We start from the raw sequence: 23580 nt of genomic DNA, 5'->3' as shown, positions 1-23580 counted from the left end.
TTTAATCATAATTTATTTGTTAGTATTAAAATTCTTTTAAAAATATTGCAATTCGTACAACAATTATTGCCATTGTGTGCAATATATCATTATATAAAATTATTACATTATAAACGTTAATTCTAAGAATATACACAAAGACTATATGAATTAATTTAAATATGGTAAATTTTAAGGAATAGTAATACAAGTAAAATATATTATAAATATATATAAAAAAAAACTTTTCAAGTAATATTTCTTTGTAGGAAAACAGAAGTATATATATATTTAAGATAACTGTACATGAAATTATGTAAACTATACATTTCCTTCTCTAAAAATTGAACTTCTTAATGAGCATTCCAATTTTTTTAGTTATTGAAATATATAATTATTTTAAATAAGAAGTAATATTTTGAAAATTGATATTCAATATTATTTTATATTTATCTTTATTTATTTATATGTATTATATAATAATAACATTATTTATTAAATATAAAAAAGACATGAAACGCATGCAAAATTTATTGATACTCAAAATTATTTATAGCCATATAAAATTACAAGCAAAGTGTCACATATCGAAAAAATTAAAAATATGTAAAAAGATGATGAAAAAGATTTTATGAATATGGAAGATTCCATATATTTTCCGATAGAAAAATACATATCTTTTTTAGCTGTAAACATGTATTATGTTAGATACGCATTTACTTTCCATAAAGAGGAATTTAATCAAAGATCACATATGTGTTATAATAAAAGTAAAACAATTCTAATACTCGTATTTATTGATAGAGAATAATAACTAAAACAATAAATAATAACGTATATAACAATTCTATTACAACTCACATTTCTGTAATAATTATAGAATATATCTTAGAAATAACTTAAATTTTGAATCCGTATTATGAATTATATATAGAAAAAAGGAATATATCTTCTATATTTATATTATTAAAAAAATGAACGTATATATATGAAAGAATTAGAAATCATCAATATAATCTATAATTATTTTTATATATTAATAAAATGATATTGAAATATTATTTAATATATTTATAGAGACCATGAAATGTATTACTAACTTATAAACAAATTCTTAGGCATTATTAATGTATTGTAAAAATTATATATATTTTTTAATAACTCCTAAAATTATATAGCTTTTAATAGATATAAAACTCATTCTTTGAAATTTACAATTAAAATATAAAAGAAACATTTTTCTCTATAATATAGATAAATGTCTTACTAAATTTAATTCCTTGATGTAATTGTTGAATGATACACAATATATATAACTATAAATTTTCAATATAATATATATTTAAACAATTTATAAAAAGTTTAATTAACGCTACAGTTAGTAACAATAATAAAATCATAAATGATATTAATGCTTCACTTAATTATAAATACATAATATATCGTGACTAATTGTTATAAATTATTTTCAATTAAAAAATGTATTTTTTCATTGTATATTCATAGATTTACAAATATATGATTAATAAATAGCAGAATACGGCTAAAACGATTGTTATGCTAAATGCGATTTTTCACATATATTCTATAAAACCTCTTTATATATTAAATATTAAGTGTTCTTTACGTAAATAAATACATATATATAAATATAATAAAATACATTTAATTCATTACATTAGATATTAAGTAATTTACATTTATATTGTTTTAAAAATAATAATTTTCTTATTGGAATTATGTCAACAAATGAACACATTAGTTCAGTACAAAAAAAAAAAAAAAAATTAAACGATAAGTTTTTAAATCAAATACAAATCATAATATTACAAAAAAAATTGTATGAACAGAACAATTATATATTACTTTTTACCTACATATATACATTTTCATAAGAATCTATTTAAATATACGAATACATTTCACTCCATAATATTTAATTAAATTGAAATAATACTATAAATTACATAGTGAAAAACTCTCAATCATTGAAATTTATAAAAATACTAATAAAATATTTACTTAATCTTGTATATCAAAACTTTATAGCTATTCACACGTACATTTAAGCAATTTAAGCAGTTCTACATATGTTTATAAAATATAAGACTATGTATGCTACATTTATTCAATCATATTAATTCATACTATACATAAATAAAAATATTTCTTTTATCTAATCTAATATATCTTCTTTATAATTCTTTTATGTTTTCTAAATGTAATATAGGTAAAAGCAAGTCCTAACATCAATATGACAACTAATATGCACAATAATACGAGAAATAATGTAACATCATAAGATTTTACATCTGCTGTAATTTTCTTTTCATCAAAAAAACCATAAAGTATAGATCCTAATGATACTAATAATACCCACGAGATTACTAAAGTAGGTAAAAACATTTTATGTCCAATCTTTTTACATACTAATTTTTGGTATGTCTTACTGCTAATTGACGGCTTTGTTTTAATAAAATCTATGTAATCAAGCTTCTTGAAAAAATTTCTTTCAAAGTGAGATAATTTTTTTCCTCTATATATTAATTTTTTTTGTTTCTTATATTGCTTATCAAATTCTTTTTTATATAATGAACATCTCTTTGATCGTATGTTTGTTTTTTTAATCCCCTTTCTTTTGTTGGTTGTAACCTTTTTATCGTACTCTTCATCGTTAGTTATCTCTTCTTCTGTTTCTATAAAATTTGAATCATTTTTTCCTTCACATTCTTCCAGTAATCGAAGATTTATTATATCTAATTTCATATAATACTTATGCTCTCTCTTTGATATATTAAAAGTACACTAATAAAAAAAAAAATATTAATATTAATTAAAAGAATAATTAATTTCAATATGAATATTAGATTTGATAAAAATAAAAACCGGATAAAAAACAAATAAAAATTTTCCTAAATAACATTATCGTACCTCTTCACTGCAAAAATAATATAACCAAGCTAAAAGTATTAACAATCCACATTTAATAAAATAGATTAACTTAATATTTTGTTCCATGGTATATAATTTTAATATTGTACTATATTCAGTAGGAAAAAAACAAACTATAATGTAATATTTTTTAATTATATTGTTTACTATAATTATTTTATTAATTTTTTATTTATTTTTAATAATGTAATTACATATACATAATTAAAACGTTTTTTGCACAAAATACAAACAATGGAAACTTTAACGATATATTACATAATATATATCTTGATGTTATTTATAAGAAATTTATTTTAATAAAAATAATATAATTTGTATTTATTCATAAATATTCAAAATGTATAATTTAATATAATACAGTAATTAAATAATTTTTATATAATTCTTTTCAAAAATAACAAGAAAAAACAATTATATACATGATCTTTTAATATTTCAAATTATTAAATATATTTAAATTTATAAAGTATAGAATATAAATTATACTATATACTAACAAAATAATTTCTAATTTTAATAATTATTTCTTATTAATAATTATAATTTTGTAAATATTACATTATTGAACGAATGTTTGTTATAGTAGAAATATATTTATAATCGTAACAATATAATAGTATTAATATTATTTAATAGAACAAATATTTTGTACAAATTATGCATTATATTAATTATGAAAATTGAATTCACTACGATATATAATGTATTTAAAAAAACATATTAATAACATACCCATTAATATATTAAAAAATATATATTTCAGAGTTAATTAAAAAAAAAATATATTCATATTCGTAGCTAATAAAAAGTAAGGAGAAAAAAATAGATATAAAAAGCAAAATTTTCTTAAAAATATATAATATAATTTCCTTAGTTCAAAAGTATACCAAATGAAATACATTTAAAAATAAGAACAATTTATAGGATATAATATATACATGATAAATAACAATAAGTATAATTTAATGAAATATGTTTTATAGTAATAATTTTCTGATAAATTTAGATAGAATATAATACCTTTTTATTATTCTTTTCCATATCAGTAACAAGAGGAACAAATCCTAAGGTTATATATTAAACAGTGGCCATAAATAAATAACACATTGTTAAAAATAACGTTACGAAAAATTTATTATTCCTTTATTTTTTTGTACTTAAAGTATAGTAATATGTATTATGACAATTACACAAATATCATATGCAAAGAAACATATGCTTATTATCCGATAAAAAACTATATATTATTTTGCACGTTCTGAAATATAATTTTTTAAAGTAAATAATTAAAAAAATTAAAAAATAACTAAATTTTAAATAATATATTTAAATATCAAAAAATATAAAAAATTTTAAATTAAACTAATGTATTTTATTTTTTTGATATATATATATATATACATTACTGTTGAAAAAGTTTATACGGAGACTCTTTTTTAGTTTCGTTTAATTTTTTTCGGAATATAAAAATTTGACATTTTTATATACAGTTAATATTCTTATATATAACATTCTCTAAAGCATTTTATATATTTATATTAATATACATATATATCATATAAAGTATATTGAAAAATTGTACTCTTTTTAAAATAAAATCCTCTAGGACATTTACTTATAAGTACTATTTTCAATTTTAACATTATTCATTATTTCATAATATTTCTTTGAACACTTTTTTAAAAAAGTAAATATAAATATGTATATATTATTTATATTTTTCTCATAATAAAAAGTCATATACAGAAGTTTAATTTCCTAGTAGAATATTTTATTCTTTCATTTTTACGAACATATAGCCTAAGTGAATTGTTTTTCTATATATACATCTCAACAGCTTTTACCTAATTTGGTATTATGTCTTTTTTACATTTAATAAATTATATTGTTAATATATAATAATAAGCATGCTAATAAAGAAACGATAAAAAATTTTATTTTCCACAATATAATTTTCATAGTTATACTAGCTATATAGTACTATTTCTACAAAAAAATAAATTATTCATATACATATTTAATTTTTATCGAAAATAATATATTGTTTATGTGAATTCATGTATAATTTCTGAAAAAAACCTATATTTTGCTGTTCTACAAAAATTGTTTTATTTATTATTATTTTTTTTAATTAAAAGTATAAATTATATGTTTTACTATTTCTAAAAAGTTACCATACTTCAATTGATATGTAATGCCTCCTCATCAATGATAACAAATATAAATAGTTATATAGCAGCAATATAAATATATATGTTATACATAATACAATAATTTATGTATACAATTCGATAACTTTAATATTATATGCGATACTCCTAAATATTATGTTATTAATCGAAGCTGTGTACACTCCTTAAAATATGTTAATGTATTACGTTAATGCGGACAATCCGAACAATATTCAGTTCTAGTAATATCCTCATTCGTTTGTTTATTGTTACAAAAAGAAGCACCTTCTTCTACTGTTGTGTAAGAATTCATCTTTTTATTTTCAATAACTGCATTAACAATTATTGCAGTATTTTTTATATTTTTCTTTTTGTCTAGCACTATAAATTATTTTATTCAAAAGTAGAATGTTCTACTCGATACCTATAATGTGCTACTACACGAACTTACAGTTTTAATAGTGTTGTATATATAAATATTCAATTTATTTAATACTAATTTTCATGATCTGTATTTTTCTTCAACATTCAACAAGAAAAAATATAAATATGTACAACAAAAATCGCCAATACAGTTAAATGGTTCTGTAAAATATAAAACATATTGGGATGATATCAGGTATTATATAACGTGTACTCTACAAAATTATGATTTAAAAATTTTCAACAATATATATGTTTGTACATATAAAATAGAATCCTGAATAATTTGAATGGAATGTATATTAAAAATAATAAAAAAAAAAAAAGTTAAAATTATTCTTTTCAAAAATATAACTACAAATATAATAGTATATGAGTATGATTCTTATATAATAATAAAAAATTCATATAGAAAGATCCATGTAAAAAGAATAACAAGGTAGAAAAAATAAAATAAGTAATAAAAATACAAATATGCTAGGCAAAATTAAGACTAAAAGAAACATAGAAATATAAATAAGAATTAATTTTAATTTGATAACTTATATCCATATTAATGTTCAACATCATCATGGTATAAATAATATTTACTATATGATATTACCCCAAATAATATAAAAATTGATATGTAATAAAAAGGACAATTTAATAATTGAATAATTTTAACGATCGCTGTATCCGTACTAGATACACAGAATAATAATTAAAAAATATATATAATTTCTTAATACTAATGATATGTTATACGTTAAATTAGGATTAATACACAAATAGTAATTTTTACAATATGATAATTAACTGTTAAGAAATGTAAAATATTAGGGAGCTCAAATTTGAAAACTTCTTATCAGAACAATAGAATTTTATAAAAAATAAATTTTACATAGTACGATCTTTTTTAACAGAATAATACGAAAAGATACTAATTAAAATATAAAAATAAAACCACATGCTTTACATTAAATAATGCGCATATATATAATATATTTTTTTATTCGTGAAAGCAAATTATGAAAATAAGCTTCTTTTTTAATATGATACAACTATATATTTATCTGTATGACTAAAAAATTTTCAGTGAAATTAATACCTAATTACTATAAAAATAAATTATTTTATTTGGTTTTTCATATACCTTGCAATTTAAGCACTTTTTCAACAGAATAATATGTTTATAATAATGAACTCTAGTTTGAATATCAAGAACTGCAACATTAAATACATAAGGACATATTTTTAATAAAACACACCACAGTTTTTACATTGTCTTTTTGTACATATTAAATAAGAAAAAATTATAATTTATTATTTAAACAATTATAATATACTAAATGCATTTATATTTACATATTTTTCCGATAACATGCTATAATACTTTATATTCATATAGCATTACTATTAGCTTATATTATGTTAATATTTTACTTAAAATTATATCTATTTTTAGGTTAAATATTAGATTTAAAATAAGAATACAAATAGCATAATAATAATATTATTAACGAAAGTTCATTAATTCATATTAATTGTTATTATTGTTGTATTATTTTTAAATAAAAAAACAAAATAAAGTACAAAATTCTGTATTATTCAAAAATTATAATGACACGCTAAAAAAGATAATTAAAAACAAATAAATGTTGAAAAAAATATATATTCAAATATATTTATAAAATATTAAGAAAAATTTTTTTTTATAAACATTTTATAACTAATTTACTCAGTTTTTTTCAAATTATTTCAAGTATTTAAACAGATAATATGTTGTTTTTTGTTTCCATATATTAATCTACAATAATATGTTCATTATATATATTATGCTTATATAGGATTATATAATATATACAAATGCAGAATGCAAAATAAAATATATTATAAAACATAATAAATTATTTTTATGTATAATCCACTGTATATTGTTATTAAATAACGTGTTTAAAAAAAAAAAATGGAATAATATATAAGAGATTAAAATAAAAAGAGGAGGGCTACAAACAAATATATTTTATAAAAATAAATCAATGAATAAAAAAAAAAAAATTAAAATATAATTTTTTAACATAAATGATTTGTTAAATATAAACATGATAATGTAATTTTATATGTAAAGTAATTGCAAAATTTTATTATTAGCATATTAATTATTTATTCTCTCATTACTTTCTATCTTACATGAAATTGTTTTAAATGATATATTAAAATAAGTAAAAATGTATGTACAATATAAAATAATAACCTATGTTGTTGATTATAAGTTTTAATTGTTTTGCGTTCTCATTTAGTTATTCACTCCTTTACGATATTAAAAATAATTTATGATATTCATTTTTTTGCATAATAAATAAATATTTATTAGTATTAAAAAGATATTTTCCTATTGTTATATGTAGAAACAACCAAATGAATTAATATTATATTTTTAATCTATCTATTAAAATATATCTATCAAGAATTACTAAAAAATAATTACAATTCTTAAATATTTTTTGTTTTATCTAATTCAATGTATTAATTCATTTGCATTCAGTTATTATGTTATTATTTTTTATTTCAATGCTATAATATATTCTACGTTGTTTTCAAACACATTTTATAATTTACTTTGTTATAATTATTTCTTATTTACCTTTTATAGTTTTAATAAGTATCCGAACATATTTTCATCAATTATTAAAAAAAAACATACTTTTAATTAATTATCAGTTTGTCCAAACGAAATAATTCATATCTAAAATTGTTAATAGAGCACTAAAAAAGAAAATAAATGTATATTATAATATACTATATTAAGATTATGCTATGTAATAATATATACAACAAATAATATATGCCACAAATAAGGAATTTTTAGGTAATAAATATTATATTAAGCGTCACATGTTTATTTTAAAGATAAGAATTTCCTTTAAGCATAGCAACAATTTATTATAATTTTTATATTATTATTTCTTCTTCGTATATACAGTGCAGTAAATATATAAAAATATTAACAAAATAATAACACTATAATGATCTATATCAATTATGAATAAAAACAAATAAGACAAAAAAAACAAATATATAAATATACTATCAGTGCTAACAATTATTTGCCTTAGAGTTCAACTATCTTAGGAAAGAAGAATAAAAGGAATTATTTACCTTAATATATATAATAATACCTAATTATATATATATGTTGTTGTACTAAGAAAAAAGAAAAAATGGCAATATATAGATTAAAGAAATTTTTACAGAATAAACTCTATATTACATATTGATATAACTTATATAAATTGTTTTATTGTTAATATTTTGGTTTTTCCTTTAAAAAGAGAATATTATTTTTGCATAATAATATATGCAGAATTGTAAATTAATATTAAAATATAGTCAGGATATATCGCAAATTGTAATATATTTATTTAGATAAAAAACAGATAAGGAATGTAAAAAATAAATATTATTGTATTCGATTAATTTATAGTTCATATATAAATTCTTATGTAAATAATAATTTTATAATTTATTTATATTAAAAAAAATTAATTTAAAATTTCTCTATTGGTAAATAAAAATAACTAAATTTGTATTTCTCTTTTAGCTTTTTATATACAACAAACTAAAATATTAATGTAGATTTATCATGGATAATTGTTTTTCCAAGGTGGGATTTAATCTTTTTTAATAAGCTTAAATTTATGAATAATTTATTTATGATAAAAAAGTGATAATAAAAATAACTCATAGTTAATGTTTAAATAAATAATTATAATTCTTTTGAATACAGTATTATAGTTCCTATGCCTCACAGACATTAATGATCTATGGACTGCCACAGTTTAAAAATATTGTAAATGAAATAAAACAAAAAACCAGTTCCTTAAATAACGAGCATGATAAAAATAAATTTAGGGAGGGATGCAAATATTTGGCTGATTATCTAATTAACAATAATAATCCACCGCGACATTATGAATATCATAAAAAAACGTGGAAAGGATCACTACACTATTGGTTAAAAAATTACTACAAAAATCTAGATAAACATGGAGGATGCCCTTTGATTTTTGAGGAAGAAGATAAAAAAATTTTAGAATTAAAGTATGAAGAAGTAGATTTTTGTGATAAAAAAAAAAAATATTTGGATGAAATACAACTATTAAAAGGGAAATTACCAAATAATTATGATAAGTATTCAAGTAAATGTAATGAATATAATGAGTGGATTGATAAAATGAAGAACTATTTTGAGGAAAAGAGAAGCCATTTTGGAACATGCTACCAAAAAAAAGATAAAAAGAAAAAAAAAAAAGGAAGTTCAGAATTTATATGCGACTTAATGAACGATCAAACTTTCAAAAAACTTACTGACTGTCCCCTAGTAGATAAATTACAACCTCGTGAAGGTCAATCTGAAAAGGAAGAAATAGGTTCACAAACACAAGATAAAGGAAAAAATAGGGAATCACCTATATCACATGATTCACACAAACAAGCCGAACAAACTGAACCTACAGAGAGAGCTACCACTAATCAAATAGATCAAGATACAAAACAAAATCTACACGAAGAAAAAAATAATGAAGAATTGGAATCTCCATCTCCACCTGACATAAAAACACAAGCTCATTTATCATCACTTGAATCTCCTTCTAATGAAGTTGAAGCTAAATCGGAAGGTTCTTTAGAGTCTCAGATACCATCACTTCTCTCAAATTCCCAACCATCCTCAGAAGTATCAGGTGAATCTGTATCTCCTGCTTCAGATCCGCTAGATACAAATCCAGAAAATCCTTCCGAAAGAACACTATCTTCTCCAATATCAAAATCCTCTTCAAGCTCTTTTGCTTCAACTATACCCTCTGTAATTTCAGGTGACTGTAATGCATCTTATTTTTCTAATTTTGAATTAACAACAATATATGACATACATATTTAAAATGATATTACAGATCCAGTAGGAAATTCATCTAATAAATACATACCATCTATTTTAATAAGCTTTCTAATTATTATCGTATTTTCTCTTTTTATTAAGGTAAAATAAATCTTAAGTATTAAAAACATGATAATCATTAGTTTTCAGTAATAATATATTTCATGAATATGTATTTTTTATATGAAAGTACACATTAATAGGACAGTTAAAAAAAAAAAAAAAGATAAAAAGAAGACAAGCAAAATTTCTTAAAATACTAATACCTTCACATTCGGGCAGAAAGAGAGAATTTTTAACTCATAATCATTTGGAGCACCCATTTTATGATGATGAAGAAATTACTAAAAAAATAAAAATATTTGAACATAACGTGATAAAAAATTTACAAGAGAAGAAGCAAAAAAATGAAAGGACTAAAACTATCATAGAAGTACATTTGAAAGTACTTGAAGCGTACAGAAAAGAAGAATGGGAATGCAAAAAAGGAGAATTTTTAGAAATATGCCTAGATGTATTAACAAAAGAAAGATATGGAACTCATTCTAATTTAACAAATGATGATCTAATAATGAAAAACGTTAAAAGTTACGGTCATATTGAAAAACAAAAAATCTTATGGAACAAGTGGATAGAAAGACATAAAAATATTTCTGATAAATTTAAAAAAGTGGACTGGTTTAATAATTTGAAAAATGATTGGAAAAAAGAAAAATCATACATAAAAGAAATGGAAGAATTAAAAAATAAGTCATCGAATGAATATAAAAATATTCTCTTCTTGGAAAGAGAGAAAGATGTATGGAGGAGGTGGATATCAGAAAAGGGAAATATTCTAAAACAATATATTGATCAAAACTGGTTTAATGAATTATCAGAGGTTAACCAGAATATATTAGATGAATACAAAAATGAAGAAAAATCAAATGATGCGTCACTAATAAATATAGAAGAACTGAAACACAGAAAAAATTATGAAGAATTATATAAATATATAAAAACAAAATTACTATCAAAACTTTGTATATTAGTACTTATGACAATATTAGAAGAATGCAAAAAAGAAGAGTATATAGAAGATAGAGAATTACATTTAGATAATTCCATAAATGAAAGGAAAACTAAAAAAAATTCAGAAAAAATACCAGAAATTTCAGATATATTTATTGAAAAGTATAGTAACATTTATGAAAATAGCAAAAATAGCAATATTCATAATAATATAGAGGAGAACTTCTTTAGGGAAGAGATGAATGATTGGATAGGAGAAGAAGTAACATATGTAAATTCCATAGAACGTTTGAGTAATATTGACAAATATTATAACAGTTCATCCTAGAAATTGATACAAATATATTCGATAGTTGCTTAAGATAAAACTGATATCTATAAAACAATCTTCCTGAATTTTTTTATACCAAAAGGAAATAAAGTATAAGAAGAATGTAAAGTAACGAATAATACAAATAAGAAAATAAGACATAAAATATAATGTAGGGAATGTATTTATATTAAAAATATTTCAATGGCATATAGCTTCTTTGTTTTTTATGCATATGTTTAATAACGTTGTATTTTAGCAGATTCAATAAAATAGGGAATTAATATATATATTAAATGTAAGAACATTTATTTATGATATTTAAAGCAAAGTTCTTTTATTTTTTTCCTTAATAAATAATTTCTTACAATAATATATTAATATATATATTGAAATTTATATCTTATATTTTTAAATTGCATAAATTTTTTGATATTTTTCAGAATAATACATATTTTTATGCTCAAAACCAGGTTCTCACAAATGTAACATTGTAAAGTAGATTATTACCCTATATAACCATTTTATTACATATTTATTATTTTATTTTTTAAGTTTTTCTCAGTTTTCCTATATTATTAATTTGTTTAAACTTATATTTATTAATTAAATTTTATAATTCACAACAATATAATATTATGTATTTCTTAAAAGGAATTAATTTTTATTATGTTTTATAATAATAACATTTATATTACTCTACGATAAAAAAGAATGATTACAATTCTTTTATAATTTTATTTGGTTTCACGTTAAAATACATAGTTACACGTTATGCTGAACGGCATATATTGATACACACAATCTAATATAAAAATTAATTAATTTTTTATTAACCTAAATGAAATTTTAAAAATATAGTTATTCTTTTATTAATAGGTAATATGGAAATAATGCATTTTTAAAAATTAAATATATAATGCAGTTATACAACACATATAGCAATAGTATATTACATTCTTTATTTTAGGTACTTTATATTTACAAAAATAAAAAAAAAAAGAAAAATATATATGTTTTCCGTTTTTTTGTTAATTATTTTGTACATCTAAGATATTATGTTAACTAAAGCAAAAGATTATAATATTTTGGATAACTTCAAAGTATAAATATTGTTTCTAAACTAATTTAAAAATACATTTATAAAAAATTTTATAGTTTTAACACATATAATTGTATATTTATAAATTCGTATATATGTATATATATATATATATATAATTTTTTTTTTTTAAGAGTAGTAATCTAAAAAAATTTTATCACATAAAGATAATTTGATGATTTATTAATTTCCCACTTATTATATTCAAAATGTATCATGAATAAAAATGTGCAATCAGTTAAATAACTTTTTTCACATAATGAACCTAGTAATTCATATGTTATATACAAAATTAAAAAAAAAGGGAACTTTCATATGTTATTTCTTGTCCCATTAACGAATTATGTTATTGGTACTACGTTAAGGATCATTTTGTGATATTAGGAAATGAACTGAGTAATGCCAATTAATAATTCACATAAGTATAAATATTTTTTAATAATTAACAACTTTATCGTTAGAAAAATTCATGAAAATTTTTTTATCTTACGTAGTAATTTTATTGTTTTAAAAAAATAAAAACTCTTTAATCATATAATAATATGCTAGTTATTTGTAAGGAAGTACACAGAAACACAGAATTTAAAACAAAAATATTATGAAGTTATTTATTATTTGATTTTTAAATATGAAAAATACTTCCTCTAGATTTATATATATGCATAGTCAAACCATATCCTGAATTTATTCATAAAAAAAATGGTATATTATTTTAAGAGAGAATTTATTATATATTTAATAAATATATATAATAAAATAAGTAAAATACTTCAAAAATATCAATTCATACATATTTAAACATCTAAATATATAAACAAAATTTTTTTTACGAAGCTGTATTTATATATATAAATGAAAAACATAAATTAACGTAGTAATCTGCGATTAATATAAATTCAATAAATGTATAAGACGATATTTTATATCATCCGCTATTGATTCTTTATATATCAGAAGAATTATATAAATCGGAAATATATTTATAATATATTATGTTATATGATTGAATTACAGTACATAAATAATTGCCAAGAAAATTAATAATTTTATAGTATTATTTTATAAAAACAATATATTTGTTTTTAACTAATAATTTCTTCACTACTTCGAATTATCATTTCATTTTTTATAGTCCGTAATCTTGATATCTTTGTTCTAATGAATTTTAGTTAACTCATTTTTATATACTTTACATATATTTTCTTATTATAATGCAAAATAAACAATAATTTAACATTAAAGTCACATTAAACTGTCAAATAATTATGTATATATAATTCTTTATAACAATTTTAATATTTATAATATTTTTGTTAATTTTTTTTTTTTAAAGTATATCTTTTATATAAATCAAGAGAATTTTATAAATAAATTTTTGTTTGTTCAAATTTATATTTTTACAACATTTTTTACGGAATTTTTTTTTTTGCTATATCTATCTTTGTTTTTATTTTTATTTCAATATATTACGTAAATTTTCAAAGAAAAAATATTATTATATCTATAATTTGTCCTTTTTGCTATAATACATTAACTGAATGTAAACAAACATTAGTCACATATAAATTAGAATAATTTTTCATTAATAAAAGTATTATTCTGAAAATTGAAGTGTTTTAGATATAAAATTAAATCTATAATATTATTCCTATAAAACACTATTCTTTATTTGAAAATTTTAATTTCGCCAGATAATATTTTTTGGTCACTGGTAAAATAAATACAGCTGGAAATTACTTTTTTCATATTATAAATTTAAATGATATTTAATTTTCATTTATTAATTATACATATTTACGTGAATTCAACATTTTATTTAATTTATTTTTCTATTCCGTGCCTAAGTTCCTTTTTTTCTTTATATTCCATAACAGTACACAATGTTAATATAAAATATGGTTAATTAGTAGTGATATACATATTTTAAGTATCATATATTTCTTTTTTCTTTTTTATAAATATATATTATATTCTCAATAAATAATTTTCTAAAAGATGCATAATTATTCATTTGTTTTTTATAATACCTCAATTATCAATTTTATTCTTTTTATTAATTTTTTATATATATTTGTGTACAAGCTGTATATATGACTTGCGTAAATAAGATGTTTTTTTTTTTTTATTCTGTATGTCTTCAGTAATATATTTTATCTGGAACAACGGTATAAGATAATTTTATTATCCTTATTTTTACAATGTGACCTTTTTTACTCTAACGGTGTAAATCACATTTTAGAAAAAAAACATCCATATATTGCTAATATAATATTTTATATTCTATAATAAAAACAATATAGGTAATAAAAAAAAAAGACACATTTATTGTAAACAAAAAAATAAATAACACATTTTTCTATTAATCCCCAAAATAATATTTTATATTAACAAGGTATAAAAACTAAAATTATAGTAGTTTAATTCAGTTATGAATTATCACCCATTAATAAAATTCCACTAATTTTCCTATTATACATTAATTTAATTCATATAAATTTATTTTTAATGAAATTCTATTTAAATGCAATGATGTACATACTAAACCATATGATTATGTTTAGAATAAGTAACATTTTATAATACAAATTATGAAATATTAAAACATTGATAACCACAAACTAAGAAACATATATTTTTTTCTTTTATGCATCAGAAAGATTATACATCGATATGCGCAATTATAAAAAAAAAGAAATATATATACAATAAGTACATATGTAAAGGTGATACAGTTATTACCTTATATTAAAGTCTTACATACATAACAAATATACTTATTATTCATTTTACCTTTTTTTGAATTTAATTTTTTCATATTTTTTAACTTTTTTATGGTAATAAATAATACCTGATATAATTGTAACTCCAAGAATAAAAAAAGATGTGAAATATATTAGCGTACCAAAAAAACCTGGTGTATAAATATAATTTTTTTTATTTTTTACTATTTGTTCCATAGACTGGAAAAAAGCAGAAACAGATTCATGCTTCAATAAATTCCATAAAGTTTTTGCCCAACCATCTGAACATATAAGACTCATTATATAATAAAACCCATTTAATAACCCATAACCAACAGATAAATCTAATATGAGCCCTAATGACAAAAACAAAAACAATAATAAAGGTATAAAAAATCGTAATCCGTATTTTTTACGTATTATTGTTTTGTACAACTTATCACTAATTATCTTGTTTTTCTCAAGAAAATTCTGATAATCAAGTTCTTTGAATATTTTTTTTTCAAAATGTGAATACTTTTTTGTTTCAAATATACAAGACTTATTTTTCATAGCTTTTCTATAATCCGATGCATTTTCTGATAACAATCCATGTGAATGTATATTCTTTGCGTTGGTTCCTTTTTCAGTATTGTAGATATTATTTTTTTCTTTTATTCCATAATTTGTTACATCTTCTTTTAACCCTGTAATACTTTTTTCTATATTGTTCTTACAATTTGCTAAAAATCGATAAGTTCCTGTACGTAATTTTCTATAAACCATGTATCTCTCATTAAAAAATCTTTCAAACCCTCTCTAAAAAAACAATTTTTATATAATAATTATTTGAAAAATATTTAATATCATGCCAAAAAACAGAATTAATAAAAATAGAATACATTTAATATTAATAATTAAAATATTTTTGAATAATATAATCATACCAGATCACTGTTAAGATGGCACATCCAAGATAAAAATACAAATAAAAAAATTTTAATAAATAAAATTAACTTAATTTTTTGCTCCATTATATATATTTTTAATATTTTAATATATTCATTAAACAAAATATTAAAATTAAAATTAAAAAAATATTTTCCTAAGATATATAATAATATATTTTTCATTTATTTTTTCGTTTTTTTTTTTTTTTTATATGTAAATAAAATGCATATAAGTATAATGGTTTTTACAAAAGGGACAGAGAAAAAGACAATAAAAAAATATTAAAAAAGTAATATATTAAAATTATTTATATAAAACTAATTTACACTTAAATAATTTAAAATGATTTGACTAATGAATATTTAAATATATAAATTATTTTGATTTTTTTAGAATGGAAATGTAGTTAAATTGTAATTCTATCAACTCTTTTTGAAATAAAATAAAAAGTAAATATAATGATTATTAATATTTTTAAATATTAATCTCGTATAGAATAGGTAGAATATAGGATACATATAATACAGAGAATATATTGTACTATATAATGAGATAATTGTAAAAAAATTTAACAAAGTATTCTGTTAATATAATTTTTAAAACATTATATTTTGGAAAAATTGGTTATTATTCTTAATAAATATTAATTATTATAATATTAAAGTAACGGTGTTGGTAAATTAATGAAGAAATACATTATTAAGCATATTATGATATATTAATTATAGCATTCTTCCTTACAATAGTCTATAATATATTTAAAAAATATAAATAGAAATTATATAAAACGTTATATATTTTAAAGGTAAATAAATTATCACTCATTATTTTTATTTATAATTTTAATGTTTTAAAATAATTCTACTTAATTTTCTCAATTTTGTTCTTACTTATTTATATATAATTAAAAGAAATGATCTCATAATATAATAAAAGAAAAAATAATAATAAAAAGTAGTTGTTCCTCTATCAAATATAATGTTATAAGATAATTTTGTTTTATAAATTCACATGTCTAAACATTCAATAATTATGCATACTCATATTATTTGTTACTATTAATTTATTATAACATAGGTATTCAAGTAATTTTTATATAATGGAAATGAATAAAAAATTACATAATTGTAATAATAATATAATAAATATAACTATACTTTAATTTTATTGCAAATAGTTATAATACGTAATTTTAACGATCTTAATCATACAATTCTTACATAAAACAATTTTCTACCAATGAAAATGAACCATTTTTCATGAATAATCTTAACCTGACACTCTAATATATAACGGCATTTCTCATTATTTATAATATGATAACTTAATTTTTATAGATATTGTACATTTCATTCAAACAAGTGTTAAGAGAAAAACACGATTTTAAAGAATTAATAAGATAAATCACTAAATATAAAAACAAAATATGTTATAAATTACTAAAAACAGAGCAAATATTTTAAAAATGATACTATAAATCTAGGAAGTAACATGAACTTAAAAGAAAATAAAAAGTAAATATGCGCAAAAAGTAAAAAAAATAATTCATAAAACTATATGTTATTATGAATAATTTGTTTTTATATATAATTATAACATTTACTAAATTTAATATAAGTTTTCATATAAATTTTTTCACATATGTTATTTTTCTTTTTATTTTTTTCTTATATATATTTCTATTACATTTTCTATATTCCTTCTTTTTACTCTACTTCCTCAAATAATATGTTATGCTTTGCGTCCATTTAGATTTATTCAATATTATAATCTTTATGTACTATAAGTAGCATACAAAATTTATTTTTATTATTTTTTTTATATACACATCTAATTACATAAAAATGTATTTTTGTAGAAAATCCAACAATAAAACAAAAAAATATAAAAAACTATTAAACGTTACTTATTTATACAATAATTACTATAATTGGATATAATCTTAATTTAAATGGGATAATTTAGTTAGAACATTTTTTATTTGTACATTTAGTTAAACGAAGAAAAAAAAAAATTTTAAATATTATAATACTTAAGTATAATAACATGAGGAAAATAAATATATATACTGTAATCCTTTTAACTTCTTTTTATAATTATAACTTTTATTTATATATGTATATTTCACGATATATCTTATTATGATTTTTCGTCATATAATACATATTGTTACAGTAATCTAAGAAAAAAACTTTTACTCTATATACTTAAATATTTATAAATATAATTCATATTCTCAAAAACATCTGATGAAATTTTATATAGAAGGGCACTTGATATAAAATATTAAATCACGAATAACATTATGTAAAAGATGATAATATCTAGTAGAATTATTGTATTCCTTTGTTTCTATTGTTAATAGTGCAAACAGATATATTTCTTTTAATACTTTTTCATTACATATTCAAAAATAAAAATATTTTATTTTATTTTTATACAATCACTAGAATTAATATAATTAGATATGTACCAAAAGAGTAAAATAAATGTTACATAAAACCTGTATTATAATATAAATTAAAGAATTTTTAATATGAATATAATTTTTTTAACTAAATTTAAAATTATAAGGTATACCTTAAATTTTTGAATTCCAAATTTAAAGAAAAATAGATGCAGAACTTTCTACTTTGTAGATAACATATTAAAATGTATGCTTAATAAAATATCATAAAAATATTCTGTATTATGTTATCAAATATACTCTTAATATTCCCCAAAAAATGTAAAATATATTTGTACTTTGTACCACTATACTTTGATGAAGAAACTGAACGAAAATAATAGAACTTTTGCATAAAAATGTAAACTGATGAAAAATTCAGAATAAATGAAACAAAAATATGTAAAATGTAGAGTTCATATATTTAAATGGAAATAAATAAAATTATTAATAAAATAAAAATAATTAATAAAATAAGAAGCAACAACTATTCTAGTATATAGGGTACAAAAACAATTGTATTGTCCTATTCAAAGAGTATCACCACTCACATTAAACAAACGGAAAAATGAATTAATATATAATTAAAAAAAAAAATAATTTAATTTATAAAAAGTTTTAAAATATGAAATTTATATTGCATTAGAAAAATTCTTAATGTTCTTGATAATAGAAATGGAATATCTTGTAGTTATTAAATTACTAAATCATGGTATTCGAAGAAAAGACATGTTTAATACAAATACTTTCGTTACAAATAAAATCATGTTCATTTATTAAAACATTATAACTGAATAAATTTTTTTGTTGACAATATAATAAAATAATTCTTATAAATTTATTTTGAAAAATATTAATAACAATCAACAATATTTTAAAATTTGTACCAATTACAAAAATAGAGCGAATTTAAATTACAACAGATAAATAAATAATATTTATAAAAAAAAAAAAAATTAAACTTAATAACTTATTTATGCCATATTCAACTTCATTAATTATTTTTATCTTATGATGATTTAAAGAACAAATAATATAGATAGCTTATTTACATAAAAATGTCCTGTATTATATATATTTAAGTAATTTTTACAAAACTTAACTAATTATATTACAAAGAATAATGATAAAACAATAAACGTTTTTAACGATCATTATATTTTAAAAATATATAATTTTCAAGTTATCACTTATAAATAATCCATAATTAAATAGGCATGTCATTTTATTATATATAATGAACTTCACATTTATGCCAATTCAAAAAAATAAAATTTGAAAAAAATGATATTTACATTAAATATGTTTTTTAAGACACTTATCATAAAATTTAATTAATATATCTGTATTAAATCTTAATTTTAGTAAAATACATACATATATACATATATATATATATATGTATGTAAATTTACAAAATTACATTCAATTCTTTTCATAGAATACAAAAAAAGACATTTATTTATAACATTAAATCAAAAATATATTTTCCTGAGAACCTTTTCATATAATAATTTTAAATCAGAACAATATGAAAAATAAAAAGCAAAATACATTGATATAAATATATATTATCTGTGTTCAATAAAATTATATGTATACTGTTATAATATATTAATTTTAATGACTAAATATATATTCATAGAAATATATTTTAATACACAAATGTATATATTATAGCATAACATTTAATTAAAAAACAATAATTTAAAATACAAATTATAATGGAATAAAAAAATTTGAATTTACAAAAAAAAGAAGGATATATAATTTTATTAATGTGTATAAAAGAGACCGCATATACACTTGCATTTATATCATTTTAGAAATTAAATGCATACTTTTTATGTATATCGCTGAAAACATTACAGTTATCACTTCTTATTTGAGTGTTCCTTACAGAAAGATATATATTCCTTATTACTCATTTTAGTCAGTCATTAACATATTTCTTTTATATTTTTCAATATTTTATAAAATCATACAAATAGCTACTATATGTATAACTGATATATAACCATAATTATGCTAAATAATATAATATTTATATAGGGTTATATTACCTCTGGAAATGTGTTTGCTGAGACTTTTGCAAAATTCTTGTAAAACTCGTTTTTTTCAATTTCACTTTAAGGTATATTCAATTGTTTTTATTCTTCTAAAGAGGATATTGCTATATCTAACAAGAACAAATTAAAAAAATAAGAAAACTCCAAATCCGTAACTACTAAATTTAATTTATTTTAAAGATATATTACTAATTCTCCTGTTTTTTTCAGTATAAAAGGTCATCGTCTTTTTTTTAGATACAATTATTTTAAAAAGGAAATGTTGTCCGTCAATCATTCCATTATTATAATCTATAATTTCTGTAAAATAGTTTGCCTTGTTTAATAAAGTTTCATTTGATTATTTGTTTTCACTTTTAGTTCCTTTTTCATTATTAGATATATTTTCCCGTTGTTTGACTTTATTATTTGGAAACTTTTCTTTTAACCATACATTGCTTCTATCCTTATATTGTTCATACTTTGCTAATAACCTATATATCTTGTATCTAATATTCTACCAGAGTTAAAGTTTCCATTTACTTATTTGATAAATATACACTAAAAACACAAATTATTTATTTTTAATATGAATAAACTAACGCTAAAATATTTAATAATAAAAGTAAAATTTGAAAAATATATATAATAAAAATATACGTATATGATATTATTATCTTACATAACAGTTAAAATTGTATATCTATGTTAGAATGATATAAGATGCTGTTTTATTTAATAGTTGTCTTAATTGTTTATCTATTATATAAATATTTAATATTTTGTCTTATTTAAAAAGAACATAATTTGCAATAATATAATATACTTCTGATAATAAAGGACACTTTATTTTAATTTCCATTCATTTAACTTCTTTTTATTATTCATTATTTTTTCATAAAATTTTTTTAAAATTAAATAATTCTTATACATTGTATAATAATTAAATATTATAACAACTCTAAAAATTTATTATAAAAACATTATCATAATTATATTTATAAAAATCTAACTTTCATTAAAATAAAATAGCAAGCATTCATTAATAAATGTTCAACGTATATTATTTAGTTCATTAATAATAGAGTATTTAATTAATATTATATTAACTGTATTAAAAAAAGAAAGTATTCTATATTCTAAAATATTTTTTTTATTTAAAATACGGAAATTACAAATAAAGATTGTACATGCTGCTATATATTAAGAATATATCTACGATTTTCACATGTTTTTTTATTTTATAAGAGTTCTCATACATATAAATTGTATTTTATAAAAGTTTACTTATATAAGTTTAACTTTACGAAAAAGAAAAAAGTAATATTTAAGAAAAAAAATTCCCACTATACTAATTATAAGATGTTAGGTTTAACAAACTTAGGAAGAATTTATAAAAAAAAAAATAATCCATTATTAGAAATGATAATTTCATGTTAATATATAATATATATAAATTTTAATATTTTAAAAAATATCATCAATATTAACACTTTATTTATGTATCATGAATTTTTAATATTATATATATCTTATATTTTGGAACAAATTTATTATCAATTAGTACTTAATTAGTAAATTTTGTTAATTCACTATTTATTTTATTTTGTTCATTTAAATAAATTAATGTCTATATTTACGAAGAAAAAGTAAAAAAAATATCAATATTAAAAAGGATATATATACATTGGATAAAATAATAATATTTTATAAAATATCCTGTTTGAAATATATTTTCAAAAAAATATTTTATACAATATTATTTCTTAATTAATTTATCATAGTAATAATAAATATTAAAAAAAATTTTTGTTAGTTCATTTATTTTTTTTTTAATATTTTAGAAATTATAATTTTTCTTTGTTTTTTTCTATGTACCGTACTATTATAAAGCATATATTGAAAAAGAATAAAATAAATTAAAAACGAAACTTATATTAATAAATATTTTTACATGAAAAACCTACTTAGTAAAAAAAATGTTATATATATTAATGTTTTTGTTAGTTCTTATTTGATAAACTGAAATTGGCAATTATAAATGTATTATATACACAAAAATACTATACCAAGTATTTAAAAAATTTCATAATACTTTCTTCTAAATAAATTTATAGGATTAAAAGTAAAACAAAGATAATTATTGGATTTAAAACGTTTTCTGAATTACAAAAATTATAGTACATAAATTATTATAATTATATTTTTATTCCATTATTTTATATATGGAACTATCATCTCATTAATTATTGTAATTAGATAGATTTCTATAATATTCTTATCATTTGTTGTTTTCATATCTGTATCTATTTAATTATCGCCTTTTTAATATTATGCATTATCATAAAATGTATGAGGCATTTGTGAACCTTTTCATTATATTGTAATGTTTTTCATTTTTGAGTTCATCTTATTCACTTATAAATGAAAATATTCTTTTATGTAAACAAATTAATACTAAAGCATTTTTCTATTCTTTTTTGAAATAATATTATATTCAGTGTTAATAATTTAGGAATACTATTTTTTATCAGTATAATATATTT

The 23580-nt window shown here is 18.5% G+C and overlaps 3 protein-coding genes and 1 pseudogene across 4 annotated transcripts; 1 reads left to right on the top strand and 3 right to left on the bottom strand.

Annotated features, from left to right (window-relative positions):
- Positions 1-2160: 2160 nt before the first annotated feature.
- On the bottom strand, positions 2161-2997 carry PmUG01_00057200 (Plasmodium exported protein, unknown function; the record flags this gene model as incomplete). The annotated part of the gene is made up of 2 exons (XM_029004744.1): positions 2161-2784; positions 2911-2997. 2 exons carry the CDS (start codon positions 2995-2997, stop codon positions 2161-2163), a joined length of 711 nt encoding a protein of 236 aa, XP_028859095.1.
- Positions 2998-9327: 6330 nt separating this feature from the next.
- PmUG01_00057100 (STP1 protein) lies at positions 9328-11785 on the top strand (the record flags this gene model as incomplete). The annotated part of the gene is made up of 2 exons (XM_029004733.1): positions 9328-10384; positions 10650-11785. The coding sequence occupies 2 exons, from the start codon at positions 9328-9330 to the stop codon at positions 11783-11785; spliced, it is 2193 nt and encodes a 730-aa protein (XP_028859094.1).
- A 3870-nt stretch (positions 11786-15655) lies between these two features.
- Positions 15656-16623, bottom strand: PmUG01_00057000 (fam-l protein; the record flags this gene model as incomplete). The annotated part of the gene is made up of 2 exons (XM_029004722.1): positions 15656-16408; positions 16537-16623. The coding sequence occupies 2 exons, from the start codon at positions 16621-16623 to the stop codon at positions 15656-15658; spliced, it is 840 nt and encodes a 279-aa protein (XP_028859093.1).
- A 4292-nt stretch (positions 16624-20915) lies between these two features.
- On the bottom strand, positions 20916-21595 carry PmUG01_00056900 (annotated as a pseudogene). The gene is given in 5 exon segments: positions 20916-20990; positions 21005-21067; positions 21082-21111; positions 21126-21542; positions 21557-21595. Coding segments are annotated over 5 exon segments (624 nt in total).
- Between the last annotated feature and the right edge of the window lie 1985 nt (positions 21596-23580).

This window comes from Plasmodium malariae (assembly GCF_900090045.1).
Source record: "Plasmodium malariae genome assembly, contig: PmUG01_00_31, whole genome shotgun sequence".
NCBI lineage: Eukaryota > Apicomplexa > Aconoidasida > Haemosporida > Plasmodiidae > Plasmodium > Plasmodium malariae.
Note: the sequence above shows the minus strand (reverse complement) of the source record. Positions and strands in the feature narration are given on the sequence as shown.